This window comes from Equus asinus, chromosome 2 (genome assembly GCF_041296235.1).
Source record: "Equus asinus isolate D_3611 breed Donkey chromosome 2, EquAss-T2T_v2, whole genome shotgun sequence".
Classification (NCBI taxonomy): Eukaryota; Metazoa; Chordata; class Mammalia; order Perissodactyla; family Equidae; genus Equus; species Equus asinus.
The window spans coordinates 152,790,820-152,812,129 of NC_091791.1; the positions used below are offsets into that span (position 1 = coordinate 152,790,820).

Genomic DNA, 21,310 nt, shown 5'->3' on the forward strand with positions numbered 1-21,310 from the left:
GAGATACCAGCGGGGAGGGAGTAGGAGAGAAGAAACAGGTGCGGGAGCTCACAGGAAAAGCAGACACAAACTCCACCATTTACAGATTCTTAAGCCAACAAAAGTACCTCCATCATTTTCTACCTGGAAGACAGGTTCAGAGAGGGAGCCCAGAGCAACAGTTCAAGACAGGCATTTCCTGTGATCAAGAGGATAGAAGCAGCCTGCAGCCATGGGACAGGGTAGGCGAAGCCAGCACTCCACGGGGCTTACGGGACTGTCAGTAGCTCCGCCATCATTGTGAGTTTTCATTAAAAGAAGCAGGATGATGGTGGTGTGACTATAGAGTGTGAGGGTGTGGTAAATGGGTGCTGGTGATGGTGGAGTGACTATGGTGGGGGGTGGTAGTGGGTGTTGATAGTGGTGAAGGTGATGGTGGTAGGGCTATGATGGGAAGATAGCAAATGGGTGCTGCTGATGATGGAGGGGCTATGGCGTGTAGGGGGTGGTAGCAGGTCCTGGTGCTGGTGGAGGTGACGGCAGTGGGGCTATGGTGGGGAGAGGTAGTGGGTGATGTCGTGGTGGTACTGGTAGTGGAGCTATGGAGTGACAATAGGGTAGGTTGTTGGTGGTCATAGTTGTGGTGATGGTGGTAGGATGGTGATGGAGTTTAACATGGATTTATATGCTTATCCAAGGAAACATGACTGTTCTCACTGGCTTGTGATACCCTGGGAAAACATGAGGGTGTGATAGCCTCAAGGCTGAATGGGAGAGAAGGGGAGGTAGGAGACGGAGAACCCAACCAAAAGGGGCAGAGGCAGACATAAAGCAAGAAAATAGGCAGAACTGGAGGGTCTCTGCCTGGGTCTGTTAGAACATTTACAAGCCTCGTCGTAAATTCTCAGTGTAAAATGAGAATCGCCTGATACACAATCATAACAGTCTAGGCCCCGCTCCTTGTAGAGTTTTCCTGGGCTGCACGGTGCGGGGGCTCGGTGAGCCTTTAGGTGAAAGAGCCACCTATGATCTCAAGTGAGCTGGTTCTGAACTCTGCCTCACTCTTCTCATCTATAAAACAAGAGATTTGGACTCAGTGACTGCAAAACCAGCTCTAAAAATTACGATTGTGTTCCAAGGAAAAATGAGTAAGGGTGAGCAAAATTCTGGATTTTATTCATTGTTTTTGGATTGGGGCCAGAAAAGGAGGTCAACAATGAGAACGAGAACTGTTCTCATTAACAATAGTAGTCTCATTTATTGGGACTTACTATGTATCTGACACTGTGCTACTTGTATTATATATATCACTTCATTTAATCTCCCCAACCCTGCAAGTACGGATGATTATTCTAAGGAAGAGGAAACTGAGGCTCAGAGTGGTTAAGTTCCTCGCCTGAGGTGGCACAGCTAAGTAAGTTGAGCCAAGGATTTGAACCCTGGTCTCTCTGACTCCAGAGTCTCTGCTTTTACCTACGCTGTCACATTTACCTAGTCTCCATGATTTCTCTCGTTTCCACAATAGCCCTAGGAATCGAGTGCTGTGACTTTCAGACAGCAAGAAACAATGAGAAGCACCATACCAAGGCCATTAGCTCCCAGCACCTCATCGTGAGGAGGGGGCAGCCCTTCACCATCAGCCTGCACTTCTGTACTCCAATCCACAAATTTCCGAAGAATGTGGCCCTCATTGCACAAACTGGTAAGTGGGGCAGGCCTAGACCCCTTTGACAACAGGGACGGGGGGTTCTCTCTCCAGCGCTCCCTCAAGGAGCTTAACGAGCAAATGGACCACACGGCACCTGGGCCTCAAGGAGTCCTGCCCACCCGGCAGGGCTATTGTGAGGAGCTAATGTGGATGGTAGTCCCCCTTCTCCGCAGCAGATCCATTCCGAGACCTCCAGTTGATGCCTGAAACCACAGATAATTTGGAAGCCTATATGTATGTACCACGTTTTTTCCTGTGCATACATACCTACCTATGATAAAGTTTAATTTATAAATTAGTAAGAGATTAACAACTGATAATAAAATAGATGTTCATATAGAACATATATGTTCTATAACATATTATAACAAAATACAGTAATAAAAGTTATAAATGTGCCTCTCTCTCTCAAATATCTTATTGTGCTGGACTCACCCTTCTTGTGAGGATGTGAGGAGACACAGTGCCCACACAATGAGATGAAGGGAGGCGGAGGACGTAGGTGCTGGGATGGAGCTTTAGGCTACTATTGATCTGACGATTCGTCAGAAGGAGAATCATAGAACCACGGTGATGTGGATGGTTGGATGTCAGGAGCAGACCATGTCGATGGTTGGGGATCCAACAAAGGGATGATTCACGTCCTGGGTGGGACACAGCGGGACAGAGATTTCATCACGCTACTCAGAACGGCATACAATTTAAAATTCATGAATTGTTTATTTCTGGAATTTTCCATTTAATATTTTCAGACCACAGTTGACTGAGGGTAGCTGCAAGGGCGGAAAGCAAAACCATGGCTACGGGGGAACTACTGTACAATAAATAGTGTTTATTATGATTCAGAAGCTGTTCAGCAGGATTATCACTAAGTGGTTCCTTTTAGTTGCAAATATAACATGAGTTTTGTAGAAAAGCCTGAATGGGAGTTAATCTAGGCTAAATATAACATTTAATTGCTACTGTTTATCCAATCCGTACTACATGTCAGATATCGGGCCAAGTGCTTTACACGCAATATCTCGTTGAGACCTCCCATTGGCCTTACGAAGCAGATATTATTACTAAGCCCGTTTTACAGACTATGTTCCTTTTCTAGATGTAGGTCTGTGAGTCTGAGAGCCTGTGCTCTCTCATTGCTCTTTAGTGTCTCCCATTACGGGATGGGCTGTTTTCATTTCCCCCAAAACCAATTTGTACCTTCTCCCACTTTGTGATACTTGACTTTATTACTCTGAGTTGTGACCAAGAGATCCAAACGACCAATTCATCTCTGTGTGACTACAGGTGAGCAGCCTTCCAAGGCCAAGGGGACCCAAGCCATACTCCCGATTTCCAGTCCCATTCCCCGTCCGGGAGACCCGAAGGGGTGGAATGCAGAGGTGGAGGAGAAAGAGGCCCAGTCCTGGGTCATCTCTGTGACTACGCCCGCAGACGCTGTCATTGGCAACTATTTGCTCCTGCTGCAGGTCTCAGGCAGGAAGCAACACCTCCTGGGCAAGTTCACACTGCTCTTTAACCCCTGGGGTCAAGGTGAGTGTGGATCTGGGCCAGCCCGGGCTGCAAAGGGAGCTAGGGCACAGCTCTGGCAGGAAGCACCTGCCCAGGCCCCCGCAGACAGCTCACACTGAGGGCGGCATCAGTGCTCGGTTATTGTGTTACCTTCTCCCCCAGTGAATGGCCTCTCAGACTCAGGGTCCTATCTTGGTGCCACCCCTGGCAGAAGAAGCCTGAGTCTTCCCACTGAAAGCAAAGGCTTGTCTCACCACCAAACCCTGGTGCTGGCTCAGGCTATTTGCTCAGAGGAATTGAGACTCCCTGAGACGACCCTAGGAGAATTGCACTTTGTTGCAACAGTACAGGGGCCGAGAACTGGAAAGTGCTTGGGGAATGGAGGTGACCCGAGTGGACAGGCTTCTCTGTTTCCTCCCTGGGCCCCCATAGTCTATCTCCAGGGTGAATCTAGGTTTTGTGGGACCTGAGGTTTATATACTTTGGAAGACCCTCTTTAAGAAAAAGAATATATAATTTTGAATTGCTAAGGTCCCTCCCAGGGCCTAAAGGGGTCTATGCTAGTGAGGGGCCCAAAGCTTCATCAGCTTCACAGTCAATCTGCCCTATTTTGCTCTCGCTTCTCTTCACTTGTTTGTTCTATTCTTACTACGGACTGCTGGGTCACCTCCACATTGGCCCATCTAAATCTCTGCCTGACGTCGCAAACTAAACAGCCATCTTCCTGTAGCTCAGCAGCCTATGGGTGGGCTTTCCTGGGGTCAGGTGACCTCCTGCGCCCAACACCAACTCTGGCAAAGCTCAGCCCAGGCAGTTGGGGCTATTTCATCTGGAAAAAGCCATCAGACATGGTTGATGTGCCCCAAACAGCAGCCAACAGGGCATCCCCTCTTTCTTCCCATTCTGAAGATTCCCTTTTAAATCTGCCACCACCCACCTTGGTCCTTTGGGCTCCCCGAAGGGTCGTTTGGTGGCTTGGAAAACATTTTCTCCCAGCTTTCCTGTCCTTGCTGCTCCAGACAACAAGCACAAGGGCCTTTTCCTTTCAAGAGTTTCACTACCAGCCTAAAGGGGCCCCATTACAAGGCAGGGCTGGGACATGAGAGGCAACATGGGGCAGTAGAAGAAACCTGCCCCGTTTCCTGGGGCCCCTGTCCCTGGACCCTATCCCTGACTCCTTTTCTATGTGGTGCCCAAACCCCAGAGGGCTCCTTCTCTCCATTTCTCTTGCCCAGAGTGGCGTTCTCCCATCCTCCCTCCTTCAGGTGGCCCTGCCTGTCTTCACTTCAGGCCCTTCTTTCCTGCTCCAAGGGGGTGGGCAGGTGGAATAATAGATGGGAACTAATGTCCATTCAGGTGCCCCTGCCCCACGTGGATTCAAGGCCCCTTCAGCTGGAGGAGGCCCAATGACTCTCCACACACTGACGGAAAGACCCTCAAGCCATTTCCCTCCAAAGCTGAGGCTTTAGTGCCCCCGCCTCTTTGCTGACTCTGAGCCCTCATCCAGAGCTGGGCCCTGGCAGCCCGAGCAAACACACAGCAAAGACAGTTCTGGGACAGTGGTCGGTTCAGAGGGAACCCACAGTCTCGACTCCATGCCGGGATTCCTGCTCTGTGCTTGGCTTCTAGGTGCCTGCCTAGGGAAGTCCTCTCCACGGGAGTGTGTGTAGAGGTGCCTTTCCGGGCAGGAGTGAGTTATTGGCTCTGCTCATCTAGGAGACGATTAAGAGATTTTCAGAGATGATCTGGGACTCTGTCTCAGCATACTTGGAGATGGGGCCCTCCTGGACTCAAAAGGAAATTTTGTGTCCTATAATGAAAGTCAGAGTCCTATTCATAAGCCAGAAACTTTATAAAAGGGGGCTGTACCCAAGTGGAGAAGAGGAGTTGGTGCTACCTGTGCTCTGATGAAGTGCTTCCCAGAGTTGTGCGGAACGTGGGGCCAACCACATCAGTCTGAAGGGATTTCCAAAGAAGTGACGTCCTGCTGACTTCATAGAGGGTACTCAGGATGGAGGGGCAGGGGTCGAGGGCAACTTGGGCACAGGATTCTGTGATTTTAGGCCCCAGGTTTTTCAGAACTTTCTGATTTGTAATATCCTATCCTTCTGTTGCTCTGAGTACCCTCTTCCCAGCTGGATGCCTGGGGGGATGGTTTGGAAGTCCTTTTCTCTTTCTAGTCCCCAGGAATCACTCTAGCCACCCCTTAGTCCACCCCCAGCACCAGGTGCAGAGAGAGACACTTGGCAAGCAGAGTAGATCCTCCCACTGCTCCCAGCTCCCCAGAGTGGGTGACAGCCTCCTTAACGCCCTTATCCTCCTCATGATCTCCAGCCTGACCCTTGGATGAGGACAGCAGGAGAGGCTGGAAGTCCTAGGCCTACCAGGACGCCCCCAGGGTGGAAAGCCAGTGTTCCAGCTCCTACTTCGCGCAGCCCCACTGCTCCTTCTGGCCCTGTCTTGCCAAACGCTCTTCTTCCCTTCTGCTCACCCTTATCAACCTACATTTGATTGGTTTTTCTGAAACACCTTTTTTTTTTGGAGGTGAACTTGTGGGAGAGACGTGACAGGTCCGCTGGAAAGCTCCCTGGGCTGTTGCCAAATTCTCTTGAGCACATCACACTCTGGCTGCACATGTCATTGACAACCAGTAGGCTTTTTACATTGGCTTGTTCCCATAGCCACGGCTGACCATGAAGGCCAAACCTTGGCTGACCAAGGAACTCTGACCCCTCTCCCTGCTCTCCACCAGAGAGGAGGCTGGGTCCTGGTGGGGACAGTGAAAAGAGGGAGTTCCTCCTCAGTCCTCATCAGGCCCAGAGCTGAAGGGAAGGCCTCCAGCCAAACCTGACCTGAGCAGGGAGGGCAGAGGCCCGGATGTGGAGGGCAGGCCTGGCACCCCACACGCCCTCAGCCCTATCTGCTTCTCACCAGAGGACGCTGTGTTCCTGGAGAATGAGGCTCAACGCAGTGAGTACTTGTTGAACCAGAATGGCCTCATCTACCTGGGCACGGCTGACTGCATCCAGGAAGAGTCTTGGGACTTTGGCCAGGTACGGGGGCCTCCAGGGAAGGAGAGGGGATGGTGGTTACCCCATAACCTTCAGTATTCAGGCTAGACAGAGCTGGCAGGTCCAAAAGCCCCTGGTCTTGAGGCCATTTCTTTAGGCCATTCCAGCCACATGGTGCCTCTCTTTCCTGAGGACCACATCAGACCATCCTCCGCAGCTTCCAGAGTTATCTTCTTAAAGGCCATGCAAGCCAAACCTCTGTTAAATCCCCACCGTCTACAAGATAAAGGCCAAACCCCTTGGCTTGACACACAAGGCCCTTCACAGCCAGGCCACTTCTTTCCTCTCCATGAGAGCCAGCCACGCTCCAGTGCCTCAACATCCCCTGCACGTACAAGCTGAATGCTCCCTCTGCCAGGAACACCTTCCCCTCTTTATGCCCTGGAAAACTCCTCCCCATATTTTAAGACCCTCTGACAGCCTTCCTCAGCCCCCAAAGGCAGAGTGGCTCTCTCCTCTGTGCGCTCTGCTCTGGGTTGGTACCTTTCCCAGAACTCTGGCCCCATGGCTGGGATCTGTAGTCTAAGCAGCTGCATGTCCATACCAATCCTAACTGTGCGCTCCTCAAGAGCAGAGCTGCCTTGGTGTCCTCCACACGCAGAGCAGCGCTGACAGCAGCGGTAGCAATGCTCTAACTGGAAAAAGGTGGAAATGGAAGGAAGCAGCACAGTCCTGGTCCTCCAGAGCTTATACCCTATCGGGAGAGTCAGACAACACCACAGGCAAAGGACTGGACTGCCTGGGCGTAGGGGGACAACGAGGCATGGGAGGAAGGAGTGGAACCTGAGTCTGGGAGAAGGATGAGGTGACAGGGGCTGTCTTGTGGGATGGAGACCCTTCACCCATCCCTGTGTGGTCCTTACAGTTCGAGAGGGATGTCTTTGACCTGAGCCTGGCCTTACTGAGTGAGGACAAGCAAGTGGAGCAGTGGGGCAACCCCGTGCATGTGGCCTGCATTTTGGGCTCCATGGTGAGTGAGAGGCAGGGGAAGGGGAGTCCAGAGTGGGAGGAGAGGAGACAGGAACCCTCTGACAGAGGCGTCCACCACTATGCCCTGGAAATCTTCAAATCACAAATGAGCCCCTCCTCCCAGGGCGTGGGAGACGGTTCCTGGAGAAGGGTCAGAGTGAGGAGGGGAGGACAATAGCATCCACAGGGGAGGGAAAAGCAAAATCAGGTATCGTCTCTCAGGACACAAGCCAGCTGAGGACTAAAAGTGGCCTGGATTTCCTCAGAGCACCCCTCCCTCCCCGGCCTCCTCCCAGCCCCCACCCCCAGCCCAACCTGGAGGCTTAAGTCCCCGGGAAGGAGAAGGAGGGTCCATCTGACCCAGGGTTTGCTGCAAAGGTGGTCATACGGATTTGTTTTTATTTCTAAATTATTCCTAAGACTACTCAGACCATGCAGGTAGCATGGTGCTTTCCCGTTGGCCCTAAAAGTCCTTTATAATGTGTTCCCCATTTCTTCTGGACTCCCCTCTGAAGAGGTGGTGAGAGACAAGGCCAGATTGTGAAGAAGAGGAAGCTTGGGCTAAGCGGGCCTCGGGCCCCAGGTGCAAACACCCTCAAAGGAATCAGGGCCAGGCCAGCAAAGGAGCAATGAAACCAGCCCCCAGCGAGGGGCAGCTTGTGGCTCAAACTTTCTTTGCCAGTGGGTCTACAAACTCCTGGCTTCTGAAGGACTTGTTAAAAGGAGGATTCCTGAGCCCCACCCCTAGAGATTATAACCCAGTGGCCTAGGGTGGAGCACAGGAACATGCAGATTTAACAAGTTCCAGGTGATTCTGATGCAGGTGGTCCCTCCCCAGGTTAGAGAACAGTGATGAACCCTCCTTACCTACCCCCAGGAGCTGTCCTGTCCTGGGACGCACATAACGTCCACACATTTCCCCAAACAGCTGCATGCTCATAAGGAGAGGAGTGTGCTGCCCATCCCGCAGACCCAGGATGCCCATGAAGAGGCCTTGAGGAACAAGCGCCGGGGCAGCGTGCCCATCCTGCGACAGTGGCTCACGGGCCAAGGGCGGCCTGTGTATGATGGTCAGGCCTGGGTGTTGGCCGCTGTTGCTTGCACAGGTAAACACCAGCTTGCCTGCTGTACCCACAGGTCACTTTGGCTACTGTACAGAGTGTCTGCCCTGCCTCTTGGGTTGCCCCATGGCCCCTCATGTGGGAGGGTCATCTCCAAAAGCAGGCAGACCTCCCTCCCCTCAACACACACACCAGCTTCTGCTCCTTTTTCTCTCAGCAAAGTAGGGCCCATCTGGCAAACTCTGCTCTCAAACTCACTTTCTCCCCAAAACTTCCCCTGCCCCTGCCCCAGTAGAGCAATGCCCCCGTGCCCTGTTGTATATTCTGCAAGCCTGCCCCTGCTGGATGCTCTGCCTGCTGTGTAACCTGTTTGTACCTCATTTCTTGGCCTGTATATGAGCTGTGACTGGCTGTCACTTCTAACTTCCTGGTGCCCATGCCCCACCTCTTTCCACAGAGTCACTGGGTATTTAAGACAGTGCCTGTCCAGAGGAGACACTGAAAACGCTAGCTGTATACCCCCCACCCCAGGCCTCTCTGTCGTCCTCTGACTCTGCCCCCTTCCACGCAGTGCTGCGATGCCTGGGAATCCCTGCCCGCGTCGTTACTACTTTCAACTCAGCCCAGGGCACCCATGGGAGCCTGCTCATAGATGAATACTACAATGAGGAGGGGTTTCAGAACGGAGAAGGCCAGAGAGGCAGAATCTGGTGAGAAGCCCAAGGGGGATGAGGCCTCAGACCTGGAAGGGCTCCAGACAGGTGTGGTATGAACCATGGGAACCCCCACACTCCAAGTGGCCCTGGCACTGACAGTAGGCCTTCAAGATTCTTGGAGGCAGGACACTGGTGGTCGGCCGTGGTGTGCATGCCCCTTCCTGGGACTGTTGTAGTCACTATTATGCAGTGTTTTCCCATCCCCATGGCAACAACGACTCTACCGTTTCTAGAACCTCTTCAGGACTGCTTTTTTTCCCACGTGAATTATTCCCTTTGCTACCTTCAGGATCTTCCAGACTTCCACGGAGTGCTGGATGACCCGGCCTGCTTTGGGCCAGGATTATGGTGGATGGCAGATTCTGTACCCAAGAGCTCCTAATAAAGTTGGAGGTAAAGCCTGGGGGTGGGCCTAGGCTGCACAGAGCTGCATGAGCTGAAGGAGTCCCTTAGAGTGGAAACAGGAGCAGGTGGTCCAAAGGGGGTCTGCATCCCCTAAAACGGGAGAAGCAGAAGGAATGATAGTGGCCAGCAGAATGCTGACCTGACGCCAGCAGGCTCAAGGGAACAAAGGTCAGCCATCTTGGCCACAAGGCTGTGGGGAGACCAGCCCCACTGCAAAGCAATAGGCAAGAGAGCTAAGTCTCCATGAAGGGCAGATAGTCTTAAGATATAGCTGGTGGATGTGCTGGGTCCAGGGGCTTGTAGGGTGCGACTCCTCAAGTTCTGGATATGGATAAAGAAGGTATCAGGATAGGTTCAAGCTCAGAGAAGGAATCTTCAGGAGCCATAAAAGGATGGCTCTTCCCTTCCCAGAAACAAAACAGTCTTACATGGGGCCAGCCTGGTGGTGCAGTGGTTAAGTGCACACATTCCGCTTTGGCGGCCCCGGGTTTGCTGGTTCGGATCCTAGGTGTGGACATGGCACTGCTTGGCAAAAGCCATGCTGTGGTAGGCATCCCACATATAAAGTAGAGGAAGATGGGCGTGGATCTTAGCTTAGGACCAGTATTCCTCAGCAAAAAGAGGAGGATTGGCAGTAGTTAGCTCAGGGCTAATCTTCCTCAAAAAACAAAAACAAAAAAACAGTCTTACAGAGCCTGGCACATCACCAGTGCTCAGTAAAGGTAACCTATTCCTTTCATATCCGTAGTCAAGCCGTGTACTATGTTCCTCTGAGGTTCTACCTGCCCACTTCCTGAGAGAGCTTCTGCTACAGACCATGACCAAAAAGTATTGTCACTAAATATCTGTAATACCCTCTCAGAAACTGTCTGGTGCCCACCTCTGACCTTGATCCAGGGGGAGGGAAAATAGGGTACAGGATGGGGACTGAGGTTGTGCAGCTCTGACCCAAGCAGAGGTCTTGGTGTGCCTCCTCTTGCTCATTGACCTATCTTTCCCTCAGTCCTGGGGCCCTGTGATCTGGTCCCAATCAGAGCAGTCAAGGAGGGGACACTGGAACTGACCCCGGAGCTGACCCCTGCGGTATCAGATCTTTTTGCCACTGTAAACGCCTCGTGCGTGGTCTGGAAGTGCCGTAAGGATGGGACACTGGAGCTGACCGCCTCTAGCACTAAGTATGTTGGGAACAACATCAGCACCAAGGGTGTGGGCGTTGACCGCTGTGAGGACATCACTCAGAACTACAAATATCCTGAAGGTACTGGGCAGCAGAGGGCCCCAGCTTCTCAGCACCTGAAACAGCAAAAGAGGGCAAGGGATGAGCCAGACAGATGCAGGCCACAGAGAGCTGCAGTCCTTTCCCCAGCATACAAAACAGACTTTCTCCACCTCGTTTGACACTATTGACATTTAGGGCCAGATAACTCTTTGTTGTGAGGAGCTGCGCCTTATAAGACACGTAGCAGCATTCCTGGCCTCTATTTCCCAGATGCAGCACCCACCCCCACACCACCACCACCAGTTGTGACAACCAAAAATGTCTCCAGACATTTCCGAATGTCCCCTGGGAGGGAAAATTGCCCCCATTTGAGAACCACTGCTATAAAACAACACACTTAATACCAAACCCGGCTGCCAGAAGCTGTTCTTCCTCTCCTCCTCTTGTCCAAGGCCCTCCGACCTGTTCCTCTCTCCATATTAGTTAATGGCACCACCGTCCACCTATTTGTCCAAACAAGAAGGCTTGCACTCTCCTTGAGTCGTCCCCCATCACAGCCCCACATTACTCTTACACCCGTCTCCTCATCTCCTTCCCCACTGCCCACAGGTGACCCAGGGCCTCATCATCTCTTCCTGCCGTATTGCAACAGCCTCCTAACTGGACCCCCTGCCTCCAGTCTCTTCATCATTATTCCCTTTCCAACTTTCAGTTTCCAGAATGAACTCTCAAAGACACAAATGTAATTATGTTACTCCCTCGCTCCAGAATATTCTATGGCCCCCATTGCCCTTGGAATAAGTCCAAACTCCTTCACTTGGGAAGATTCAAGTCCCTGCAAAACTGTCCTCAGAGACAGTGTGACTTGTCCAAAAGCTTGCTCTCCTGCCGTTCAAGGCACAAATTCATAACACTTAAAGAAGAACTTGGTCCTTGAGTGACTTGGAAGAGACACGCTGTATCTGTAGGGATCTGCCTAACACAGGCCTCTTTTTTTTAGCTAAATATGGCCTTAGAGGTGTGCAAAGCTCTTGTGATTTTGAGATTTGAGCAGCAGTGAGTAGATGCATTTTAATCCTGGGCTTTTATTAGAAGGGTCTATCCCTGCTGGGTAAGAGGCCTGCTTGCTTTCTTCCATTCTTCAGGGTCTCCTCAAGAAAAAGAGGTGCTGGAGAGAGTCCAGAAAGAGAGAATGAAACATGCGAAAGACAATGGCATGCATCCTCCCAGTCTTGAGTCTGCCGATCCTTTGTACCTGTTCTTGGAAGCACCCAGTTTCCTACCTGTGGGAGGGGATGCTGTGTTCTCTGTGACCCTGGTTAACCCCAGTGACCAGGAGAAGACGGTGCAGCTGTCAGTTGCGGTGCAGGCGGTGTACTACAACGGCATCCTTGCTGCTGAACTCTGGAGGAAGAAGCAATTCCTTACGCTCACTGCCAAGTCGGGTAACTGTCTATGGCCCCATCAGACACCCCACACACCCAACTCCCACTCTGGGCAGGCAGCACCTATACAGCACTCCCTGCAGGTCTGAAGAGATAGCTTCTAGCCTCTGGTGTTCTCTTTCTCTCAGTCATATTTATTGAGCTTCCCACAGAAAAACTTCTCCCAAGTCCAACTGCAGTCAGATAAGTAAACAGACCATGGTAGCAGTGTAAGTGTTTGATAAGGTAAACACCATACAATGACAGGGCAGCACTTGCCCAGGCTGGAGCAGGCTGCCCCCAAGTAAATCAGACTGCACTAGGTCTTAAGCGATGAGCAGGACAGCGATGGATAGAAAAGTGAGTCACAGGCCTTCCAGGCAGCAGGAACAACATGTGCACAGCTTCCTCCTCCTCCCTGAGATTCTTATTTAATCAGTCTGGGATGGGGTCCAGGCACTGGGGTTTTTTAAAGCTCCTTATGTCATCCTAGGGTTGAAATTCCCTGGACTAAAGCAGTTGTTCTCAAACTTTGCTGCACATCAGAATCACCTGGAGAAGTTTGATGCACCCCAGACCAATTAAATCAGAAACTCCACAGTTGGACACAAACATCAAAAAATTTGTAAATTCCTTGGGTAATTCCAGTGGGCTGGCAGGAAAGAATCAGTGGAATAGAGCTTGTCTACATTGTTGCAACAACCTCCTAACCTGCCGCTCGCCTCCATGCTCTCCACTATGTTCCCTTTCCAAAGGCGGGAAGCATGGAGTTGGGGGAGTGGTGTGAGAGCTGGCCTGGGTCAGATCATGAAGGGGCTTGTACACAATGCTAAGGAGTTTGAGCTTTATTCTCTGGGCAATGGGGAACTGGTGAAATGTTTTAACCAGTGGAGTCAAGGTGATCAGAAATTCATTTTAAAAAAAGAACTTTTGGTGGAATGGAATGGAAGGGGTCATATTAGAGTAGTGGTTCTCAACCTTCGCTGCACATTGAATGACCTGGAGAACTTTAAAAATACTGATGCCTGGGCCTCACCACCAGAGTCTGATATAATTGATTTGGGGAATGGCCTGGCACTGGGATTGTTTCATAAAGCTCCCCATATTATTCTAATATGCAGCTAAGGTTGAGAACCACTGGATTAGAGGTTGGAAGGTTTTGTAACAATCAAGTCAAGAAATGAAGGACAAACTAAACTAGCAGCCCTTCGAATGAAGACATATTAAGGAGGTGGGATAGACTAGGCTTGTGAGTATGTATATGGGGGAAGGGTGTTGCTTCCAGTTTGGGTGAGCCTCTAGACTAGGGAAAATGGGGAAGAGCAGGTTGTGGCAGAAAGATGAGTTCTGTTTGTGACATATTGGGTTTGAAAGCCCGTGAGACTTCCAAGCAGAGATGGCCAGTAGGCAGCTGGAAACCTAAACCTAATATTCAGGATAAAGGCTGGCCAGAAGACCAAACGTGGGAATCCCAGCAGAGAGTGGGCAGCCAAGGCTCAGAGCATTGATGAGCTCACAGGGATGAGGGAAGGACTGTGAGAAGACAGAGGGTAAGGAGGGAACCCAGGGCAGCACCAGCATGTAGGGGGCAGTAGGGGAGAGAGCAGAAGTAAGGGAGTTGGAGAAGTCAGAGAGAGGAAGAAGGCAGCCAGCAAGGTCAGCAACGAGGCCAGGAGATGTCAAGGCTGAAAAGCTCCCTTTAACAGAGTGGTCTTACTGAGAAGCAATAGCAAATGCCAGCTTCCTGGGGGTTAAATGGATTGAGGGTTGAGGATGTGAGACAAGATGTGCAGTCCTTCCTGGAAGAATGGATGGAAACAGAAGAGAGGCTGTGTGGTAGTTAGCCAGGATCATTGGGTAGAGGGAGGGTGTTTGTTTTTTTTCTTTTAAGGTAAGAGAGAGTGGAATCTGCTTACAAGCAGAGGAAAATATAGGCAGTCTCTGACTTACAATGGTTTGGCTTAGATTTTTCGACTTTACTATGGTGCAGTGCAAAAGCAATATGCAGTCAATAGAAACCACACTTCCAATTTTGAATTGCGATTTTTCCTGGGCTAGTGATATGCAGTTTGATCCTCTCTGGTGATGCTGGGCAGTGGCAGTGAGCCGCAGCTCCCAGCCAGCCTCGCGATCAGGAGGGTAAACAATGATACACTTAGAACCATGCTGTTTTTCACTTTCAGTACAGTATGCAATAAATTACATGAGATATTCAATGCTTTATTAGAAAATAGGCTGTGTGTTAGATGATTTTGCCCGACTGTAGGCTGATGTAAGTGTTCTGAGCATGTTTAAGAGAAGCTAGGTTAAGCTATGATGTTCAGTAGGTTAGGTGTATTAAATGCATTTTCAACTTATGATATTGTCAACTTATGATGGGTTTGTCAGGACGTAACCCCATCGTAAGTCAAGGAATATCTGTAATCGGCAGAGAGATAAAGACTGAAGCTTCAGGAGAGATGGGTTACAACTGATGGTACAACCCTTGAGGAAATGAGAATGAACTAGAATAATTACAGCTCACATTTATTGAGCACTTATTCTTGGCAAAAATGGAGTTAAGTGTTCTGTATGCATTATCTCATTATCTTCACAACAGCCTTATAAGGCAGGAACCACTATTATCCCCACTTTACAGATAAGGAGACCGAGACACAGAGAGGTTAAATGATTTGTCCAAAGGTACACAGCTAGGCAGTGGTGGGGTCAGGATGAGGCACAGATTTAAAAAGGAGAGCACTGAACTTGAGCTGGAGGAACACCTCATCCTCCTGGCAGGGAGAAGGGACAGTGACAGCAGGGGTAGAAATCTACATCTATAGGTTTGGAATGGGAACATGATTCAGAGGATTCCTCAAGGATGAAAGATGGCTTCATTTTCTCTGTAAAAGGCAAAGAGAAGCACAGAGTGGGAAGAAATAAGGTAAGCATATATTCAGCAACGACTGTCTGGCAGGGTCTGAGTTAAGCACTTCATTTGCAGTATCTCATTTAACCCAAGCCATCCCACCACGTTGGTGTTGTTATTCAACAAAGAAACTGAAGCCCAAAGAGCTTAACTTGTTCTGGGGGACCTTTCCACAACCCCACTGAGGTGGTCTGTCAAGAGTGTTAGTGGAGGCAGTGATGGTGGTGAGGGGTGAGTTCAAATTTGAAATTGCTGAGAGATAAAGCATCTCTCTAGCTTCAGTGAGATCCTGACTCCTTTGCATTGTGTGTGTAACTATTGCTTGTTTCCAGGGCACACCCTCTCACCCCTTTGCACTGACTCCACCTGTCATATGTTTCAGTTGAGAAAGTCAGCACCAGCCTGTCCTCTTCCTATTTTGAGCGAAGACCACCGGGGAACAGCTTTCTCAGACTCACCACCACAGCAACGCACTCCGAGTCCAGCCTTAGCTGCTTTGCTCAGGAAGACATTCTCATTCGGAGACCACACCTTACCATCAAGGTAGGCACCAGTGCTTCCTGGAACTGCTCTCGCTTGCTACTACCGACGTCCCCATTTCAGGAGGAATCAGAGCCCCTCAAGCTTCAGAGCAGGTGACCATGCTGCAGGATTACCAGAAAATGCTAGGTTAAGAGCTCCTTCTCTTAAAAGAGAAGCTTTCTTACATATGCTATTAAGGTTTAAATTTTCCAACTTCTTTAGTTGGTTAAGTAAAGTTTTCTAAAATCAGGGCCTTCCAAGTTACTGCCTCCATACTTATAAAAATAATAATAGCCTATGTTTATTTAGCACTTTATACATATGCCAACATATTTTCTCCTCATTTATTTGTTTTAATACAAAAGCTCTGTGAGGTGGAATTTTTTCCATTATTCAGATGAGGAAACAGTCCTAGAGAACAACATGCCCAAGATCATAAAAACGGGATGTTTTAGAGGCTTATAGCTCTTGGTCCTGTCCTCTTTCCACGTGTCTACCCCAACCAAAATAAATGCAATCTGGTCCCTGCCCTCAATGAGATTATAGTCGGGTAAAGGAGACACATCGTTCGGTCTTCTATACAAGTGCTTTAACAGAGGTACAAAGTCACTATGCAATAAGTGAAGTAAAGAGGATTCATTCCAGCTGACGGGTTTGAGGAAGACTTCATGGGGGAGGTAGCATTTATGCTGGACCTTGAAAAAGGGGTAGGTTTTCAGTGCAAAGCTGGGGGAAGGCCATTGTGGGCAGAAGACTGAGCAAAGAGGCTGAAAGGAAAGGAGCCTGAGGGGTACGCTGGGGATGGGAAAGTGCCTGACCTGGCAGGGATGTCTTTTGGACAAGGGAAGAACAGATGAGGCTGGAGAGATAGTGGGGTCAGACCATGAAGGGCTCTGAATGCCAAGTGAAGCTAAAACCCTCCAAGGTTTCTAAGCAGAGGAGAGGCACAGTCAGAGATGGTCAGTGGTGGATCAAGGGTGAGAGTAAATGCAGGAAGATGAGGTAGAGGGGTAAAGAAGTCAGCTGTGGAGTTTGGGTGAGAATGGCAGAGGTAGAAGAGTAACTGAGGAGGGTACAAGGAGGGTGCCAGGGGGGCGGGGCGAGGAGTGACTGCGGCTCTGTGCTCTTGGCATCTGCTCCAGGTTTTGCCTCTTCCCACAGATGCCAAAGACAGTAAAGCAGCACCAACCTCTTATGGCCTTGGTTAGCATCCATAACACCCTACATGCTCCCATGAAGGACTGTGTGGTCTCCATCTATGGAAGGAGGCTCATTCACAAAGAGAGGAGCTACAGGTAAGAGACCACAAGCCTCTCATCCCACTGAAACATCTCAACTGCTCAGAAAGGCAGGGACCCAAGATTAATGACTGACTTTTTGCCATGTCCATAGAGACAGAGCAAATACCCCCCGAAGCTGAACTAAAGGATTAGGGCCTCTCTCATCCTGGGGCCACCATGTCTACAGGGGTATGGGAGTGAGGGAGGCTGTGTACCCCTTGGGCACCCACCTGACCCTGGTTGCTGGCCTGGTGATGTAGGAAGATCGTGGGTATTGCTGGTGACTGCAGGCGAGGAGGTTAGGGCTGGGGACTGGAGACTATCACAGGGAGTGTGGTCTGCCTCTCCGTGCAGCCAGAGAGCTGCATTCTACTAATGACCACTACAATACAGAATTTTGTTTGAATATTCGTTTTTATTCCTATTCCCTACTCCCATTCCCACCACCACCCTTCATATCCTCGTTAGTAAGTGTATCCTTTCATTAGTAAGATGTGTACTGTTACATCATGAGCTGTATTTTTAACATATAAATGATGTTATGTCTAATTCTTTTTCCTACTTTTCATTCAGAACTGTTTTTAAGGTTCATCCACATATATCAAGTCCACTGCTTCTGCTACATGATATTACACCGTGCACGTCCCCCACTTCCTACCACTCCACTCCACAGTGACGGGCACACACATTGCCTCCAACTTTCAGACACCACAAATACTGTTGCAATGAACAGCCTCACATATGTCTCTTTATGTACTTGTTTGAAACTCTGGCAGGAGAGGGAGGATATATATGTCCAGGAATAGAATTGCTGAGTCACAGGACATGACCAGGTCTGAGCAGGTACTATCAGATTTGTTTACAGAATGGCTGCAGGAGTCTGCACTCCCTCCAGCAGTTCATGACAGTTTCTTTGCTCCTTCCATTCCTCCACTCTTGGCAATACCCAGCTTTCTTTCTTTTTTCCAAACGACATAAGGTAGTATCTCACTGGTGTTTTAATTTGTAAATCTTCATATGTTTATTAGCCTTTTCCATTTCCTTCTCTGTAAAGTTTGTTCCTGTCTTCACCCACTTTTCTTTTGGTATTCCTGACTTTTTTCCTTGTTGATTGGTAGGAGTTCCCTGTATAGTCTAGGTATTAGTTCCTTGTTGGTTTTAGATGTTGCAAGTATCTTCTTTCATTCTCTCTCCTTCTCTCATGTCCACTGCATCCTTCGGTGAACACACAGTGTACAGGTTAGAGTGCACAATGTCTATTCCTACCATCCCCGAGGTCCCTGACAGGTTGTCTGGTTTTTGAGCCACTGCCTCAGACTCATGAAATGCAATGCATCATTCTTGTCAATAAGTTAAGAGGAAGGACTGCCAACATTTAACCAGACTTTTGTGGTCTCCCAGATCAATTATGGGGCAAAGCTCCTCAAAGGAAATCTGCACCATTCCCTCAGTCACCATAAGAAGGTCCACAGGCAGGCTAAGGGTTGCTGAAAGGGCTCCAAACACCATCTATTGACATAGTGACATCTTCCCAATATGTCTGCTGTACCACTGCACTTTGCAATGTGAGGGTTCCAAACCTATAGCTTTTGCAAACATACCCAGTATTATTACCTAGGTGGGACCAGACTGAAGTCACAGGTGATAAAAGAAACAAGAGATGCAGCTTGGAAGCCCTTAGAATAGGATGTTTCTCTTCTCAACCACGCAATTGCCCACCGCAGGGGGGCTACTGTCTTCCCCTGAAAGCCGCCTCTGTTTTAACAGCAAGGTACTTGCATGTTTATTTCTTCACAGTCTGCCTCTTCACGTAGGGAAGGATCGAGTCACTGGGGCTAGCAAAGCAATGAACCTAGGACGGAACTACCACCTGCCTTTTCCTATATTTCAGATTAGATGCGGTGTGGCCTGGAGATACCTCGTACACCCAATTCCGGTTCACACCGACGCAGGTGGGGCTCCAGATGCTCACTGTGGAAATGGACTGCGATGTGTTCCAGAACCTAACCAACTACAGAAGTGTCGAGGTGGTAGCCCCGGAACTTCCAGCTGAAATTCCCAGCTCTACTGTCACTCTCCCCAACCACCCCTTTGAATCTACCATTTAAAACCGAACGTGCTGGGAAGGGAAACTTTGCTTATCAGACAAATGAATCTCCATTCAGTTTGAGCAGAAGATGGACCAAGAACAAAACTAGATTCCCAGAAATCAACTGGAAAGACATTCGCTTCTGTCACCCCAGATTAAGGGAGTCGTGAAGACTAGTTATCTTAGAATAGAAACTACTGGGCTTGAGGGACAAAAGGAAACCTTTGAAAAGGTACTCAGATAAGTACATTCAGATTTTTGGGGTTTGGGGTTTTTCATAACCATTTTACTGCTCACTAACACATTCACTAACTTACAGGTAAGGAAAAGAATCTAACATTTAAATCATTCTTATACTTCTGATGAAGTGGGACAATAATAGCTAAAAATGGAATAGTTAGGTAATCCTAAGATGACACTGATTGGTGCCATCCCTAACCATTATCCTTAAAGATCCAAAGATGACAGAACAAAGTTATAAAATATACAACATAGAACCTGAGGACAGAAGGATCTTCTAGATTCAGCTTCACATAAGTCTTTACTAGAGTTCTGTATTCATTAGGCATCCCACAATTAAAGTCTGATGTTAATAACATGCATTTGGTCCAGTAGAGAAATAGGAAAATTATTAAATACTTAGAAAATAAGCCCTATAAGAAGAGAGAGAAGAACTAGACTCCTTTTGTACAAAGTTGTGATTTTTTTTGTTTATAATATTGTTTTGCTTTGTCGCTCTCTCAGTTTGATTTTAGTTCCTTCTCTTTATGACGCCTGTTAAAAGTACCGAATGGCACCTTACAAAAGTAAATTAAAACTCTTGACTTAAGGAATTTCAACCCCAAGTACACACGAGTCTCTCAAAAGAATGGCTGCTGTTGCTGATTATATCTAAAGAGACTGTGGGGACATGAGAAGGGCAGATGTGATGAATGACACCTAAACAAGGACAAGGGCTGGCATGAAAGGTTGTGGAGACCTGCAGTCCATGCATAAGGCCCAACTCAGGTCACCAGAATATACATCATACAGGTGTACTTCGCTTTCCAATATGTGATCTTCCAGACTGATGCAAAAATATACTGAAGTGGCAATGGTTTCACAAAAGCATTAACTGAAGAGGCCCTTAAAATTATATAAACTTGGGAGCTGACCCCGTGGCTGAGTGGTTAAGTTCGCGCGCTCCATTTCAGCGGCCCAGGGTTTTGCCAGTTGGGATCGTGGGTGTGGACATGGCACTGCTCATCGAGCCATGCTGAGGCAGCATCCCACACACCACAACCAGAAGGATCCACAACTAAAAATACACAACTATGCACCAGGGGGCTTTGGGAGAAAAATAAAATCTTTAAAAAAAATTATATAAACTCTCTTAGACATTTACCATTTTTTGATTTATAAAAATTGTGTATCTAAATTTGAGACAGATGTAACATATAACAGAGAACAACAATACAGGTATGTACAAGAAAAAAAAATCTGTTCAATAAGGTGGACAAACCTAACAAATGAGCTCAATACCAAAAAATAATTTTAGAGGCATGGAGTAACCTGGAATAATATTCAGAAGGACTTAAGAATACTGATCTTATATAATATGCTGAAGTACTAACAGGGCCTTTGGAGTCATTTTCTCTAAATAAATTAAAATCAAATGTTTTTGTTCTAAATATACTTCTGATCAAATCAGATCTTTAGACCGATAAACTCAAATGAAAGCAATGTTTTAGTCTCAACCGACTGTATTCCTGGTAGAAAGAAACTTTGAAGGGTACTCATTTAACCACTGGCAGGTTAGCATTTTATTGAGACTACCAACATCTTTAACAATAAAACGACACATTTTATTGTAAATAGGAACAAGGCAGTTTCCCCAGGAATCTCTGAGAGACCTCTCAGGAACCCAAACTCATGCAATTACTTTTTTATCTAGCACAGAAAAATAAATCATACTCGTATGGTTTATAAATAATTGCCAGTCTGGCCTAACCAAGAATCTTTGGTGATAGAGTCTCTGGGTAAGTACAGAAAGGGACTCCCTTTCTATCTAGAAAGCAGTCTAGCCCCATTTTAAACACAGACATCAGAGCCTGGCTGTGACAGTAAGGAAGGGAAAGAGGAGAGCACAAATGATCCTGCAAACTCATAACTCAAGTTCACTCTGAGTGAGCTCCTTGATTCTGTTCATGCAATGATCAACAGCATTAACAAGTAAAGGGATCCAACTATCTTCTGGCTGTGGGTTCACATGGCTCGCTCTGTGAATGGAATGGGAAAAAAGAGGTCAAATTTATTATACTGTCAAGGGAAAAATCTATCCTCAACAGGGGCACAGGGGGAACTATAGTAAGGCAAGTTTCTTTGCAGAAACTCAGCTGCTCCACAGCCGAAGTTGAAAGAAGACACCATACCCACCTTCCTCCACTCCCTGAAATGGGGATTTGGGA

General features: G+C 48.5%; 2 protein-coding genes and 1 long non-coding RNA gene across 4 annotated transcripts in view; 1 reads left to right on the forward strand and 2 right to left on the reverse strand.

The window, feature by feature from the left end:
• EPB42 (erythrocyte membrane protein band 4.2) lies at positions 1–20,213 on the forward strand. Its single transcript, XM_070502765.1, has 13 exons — positions 1–221; positions 1,505–1,681; positions 2,975–3,220; positions 6,134–6,252; positions 7,136–7,240; positions 8,168–8,345; positions 8,872–9,010; positions 9,306–9,409; positions 10,425–10,679; positions 11,786–12,085; positions 15,355–15,515; positions 16,656–16,789; positions 18,666–20,213. The coding sequence occupies exons 1-13, from the start codon at positions 212–214 to the stop codon at positions 18,880–18,882; spliced, it is 2,145 nt and encodes a 714-aa protein (XP_070358866.1). The 5' UTR covers positions 1–211; the 3' UTR covers positions 18,883–20,213.
• LOC139042746 (uncharacterized) lies at positions 10,587–15,568 on the reverse strand. The gene is made up of 4 exons (XR_011499811.1): positions 15,431–15,568; positions 11,924–12,044; positions 11,045–11,143; positions 10,587–10,714 (listed from the first exon to the last, which is right to left on the reverse strand). It is a non-coding gene; the product is annotated as an uncharacterized lncRNA (long non-coding RNA).
• The window catches only part of CCNDBP1 (cyclin D1 binding protein 1), an 11,594-nt gene continuing 9,671 nt past the window's right edge, over positions 19,388–21,310 (reverse strand). Inside the window, exon 11 of one of the 2 annotated variants that reach the window (XM_044765057.2) lies at positions 19,388–21,121. In XM_044765057.2, coding sequence (XP_044620992.1) covers positions 21,007–21,121 — 115 coding nt within the window. In that variant the 3' untranslated portion in view covers positions 19,388–21,006. The remainder of the gene's footprint in view (positions 21,122–21,310) is intronic. The other variant, XM_044765058.2, reaches the window with a different exon arrangement.

Excerpts from the sequence above, each read along its gene's own strand:
- EPB42 (XM_070502765.1), top strand. Across the intron at positions 6,253-7,135 it reads AGTCTTGGGACTTTGGCCAG|TTCGAGAGGGATGTCTTTGA; the intron begins GTACGGGGGCCT and ends TGGTCCTTACAG. Across the intron at positions 9,410-10,424 it reads AGCTCCTAATAAAGTTGGAG|TCCTGGGGCCCTGTGATCTG; the intron begins GTAAAGCCTGGG and ends TCTTTCCCTCAG.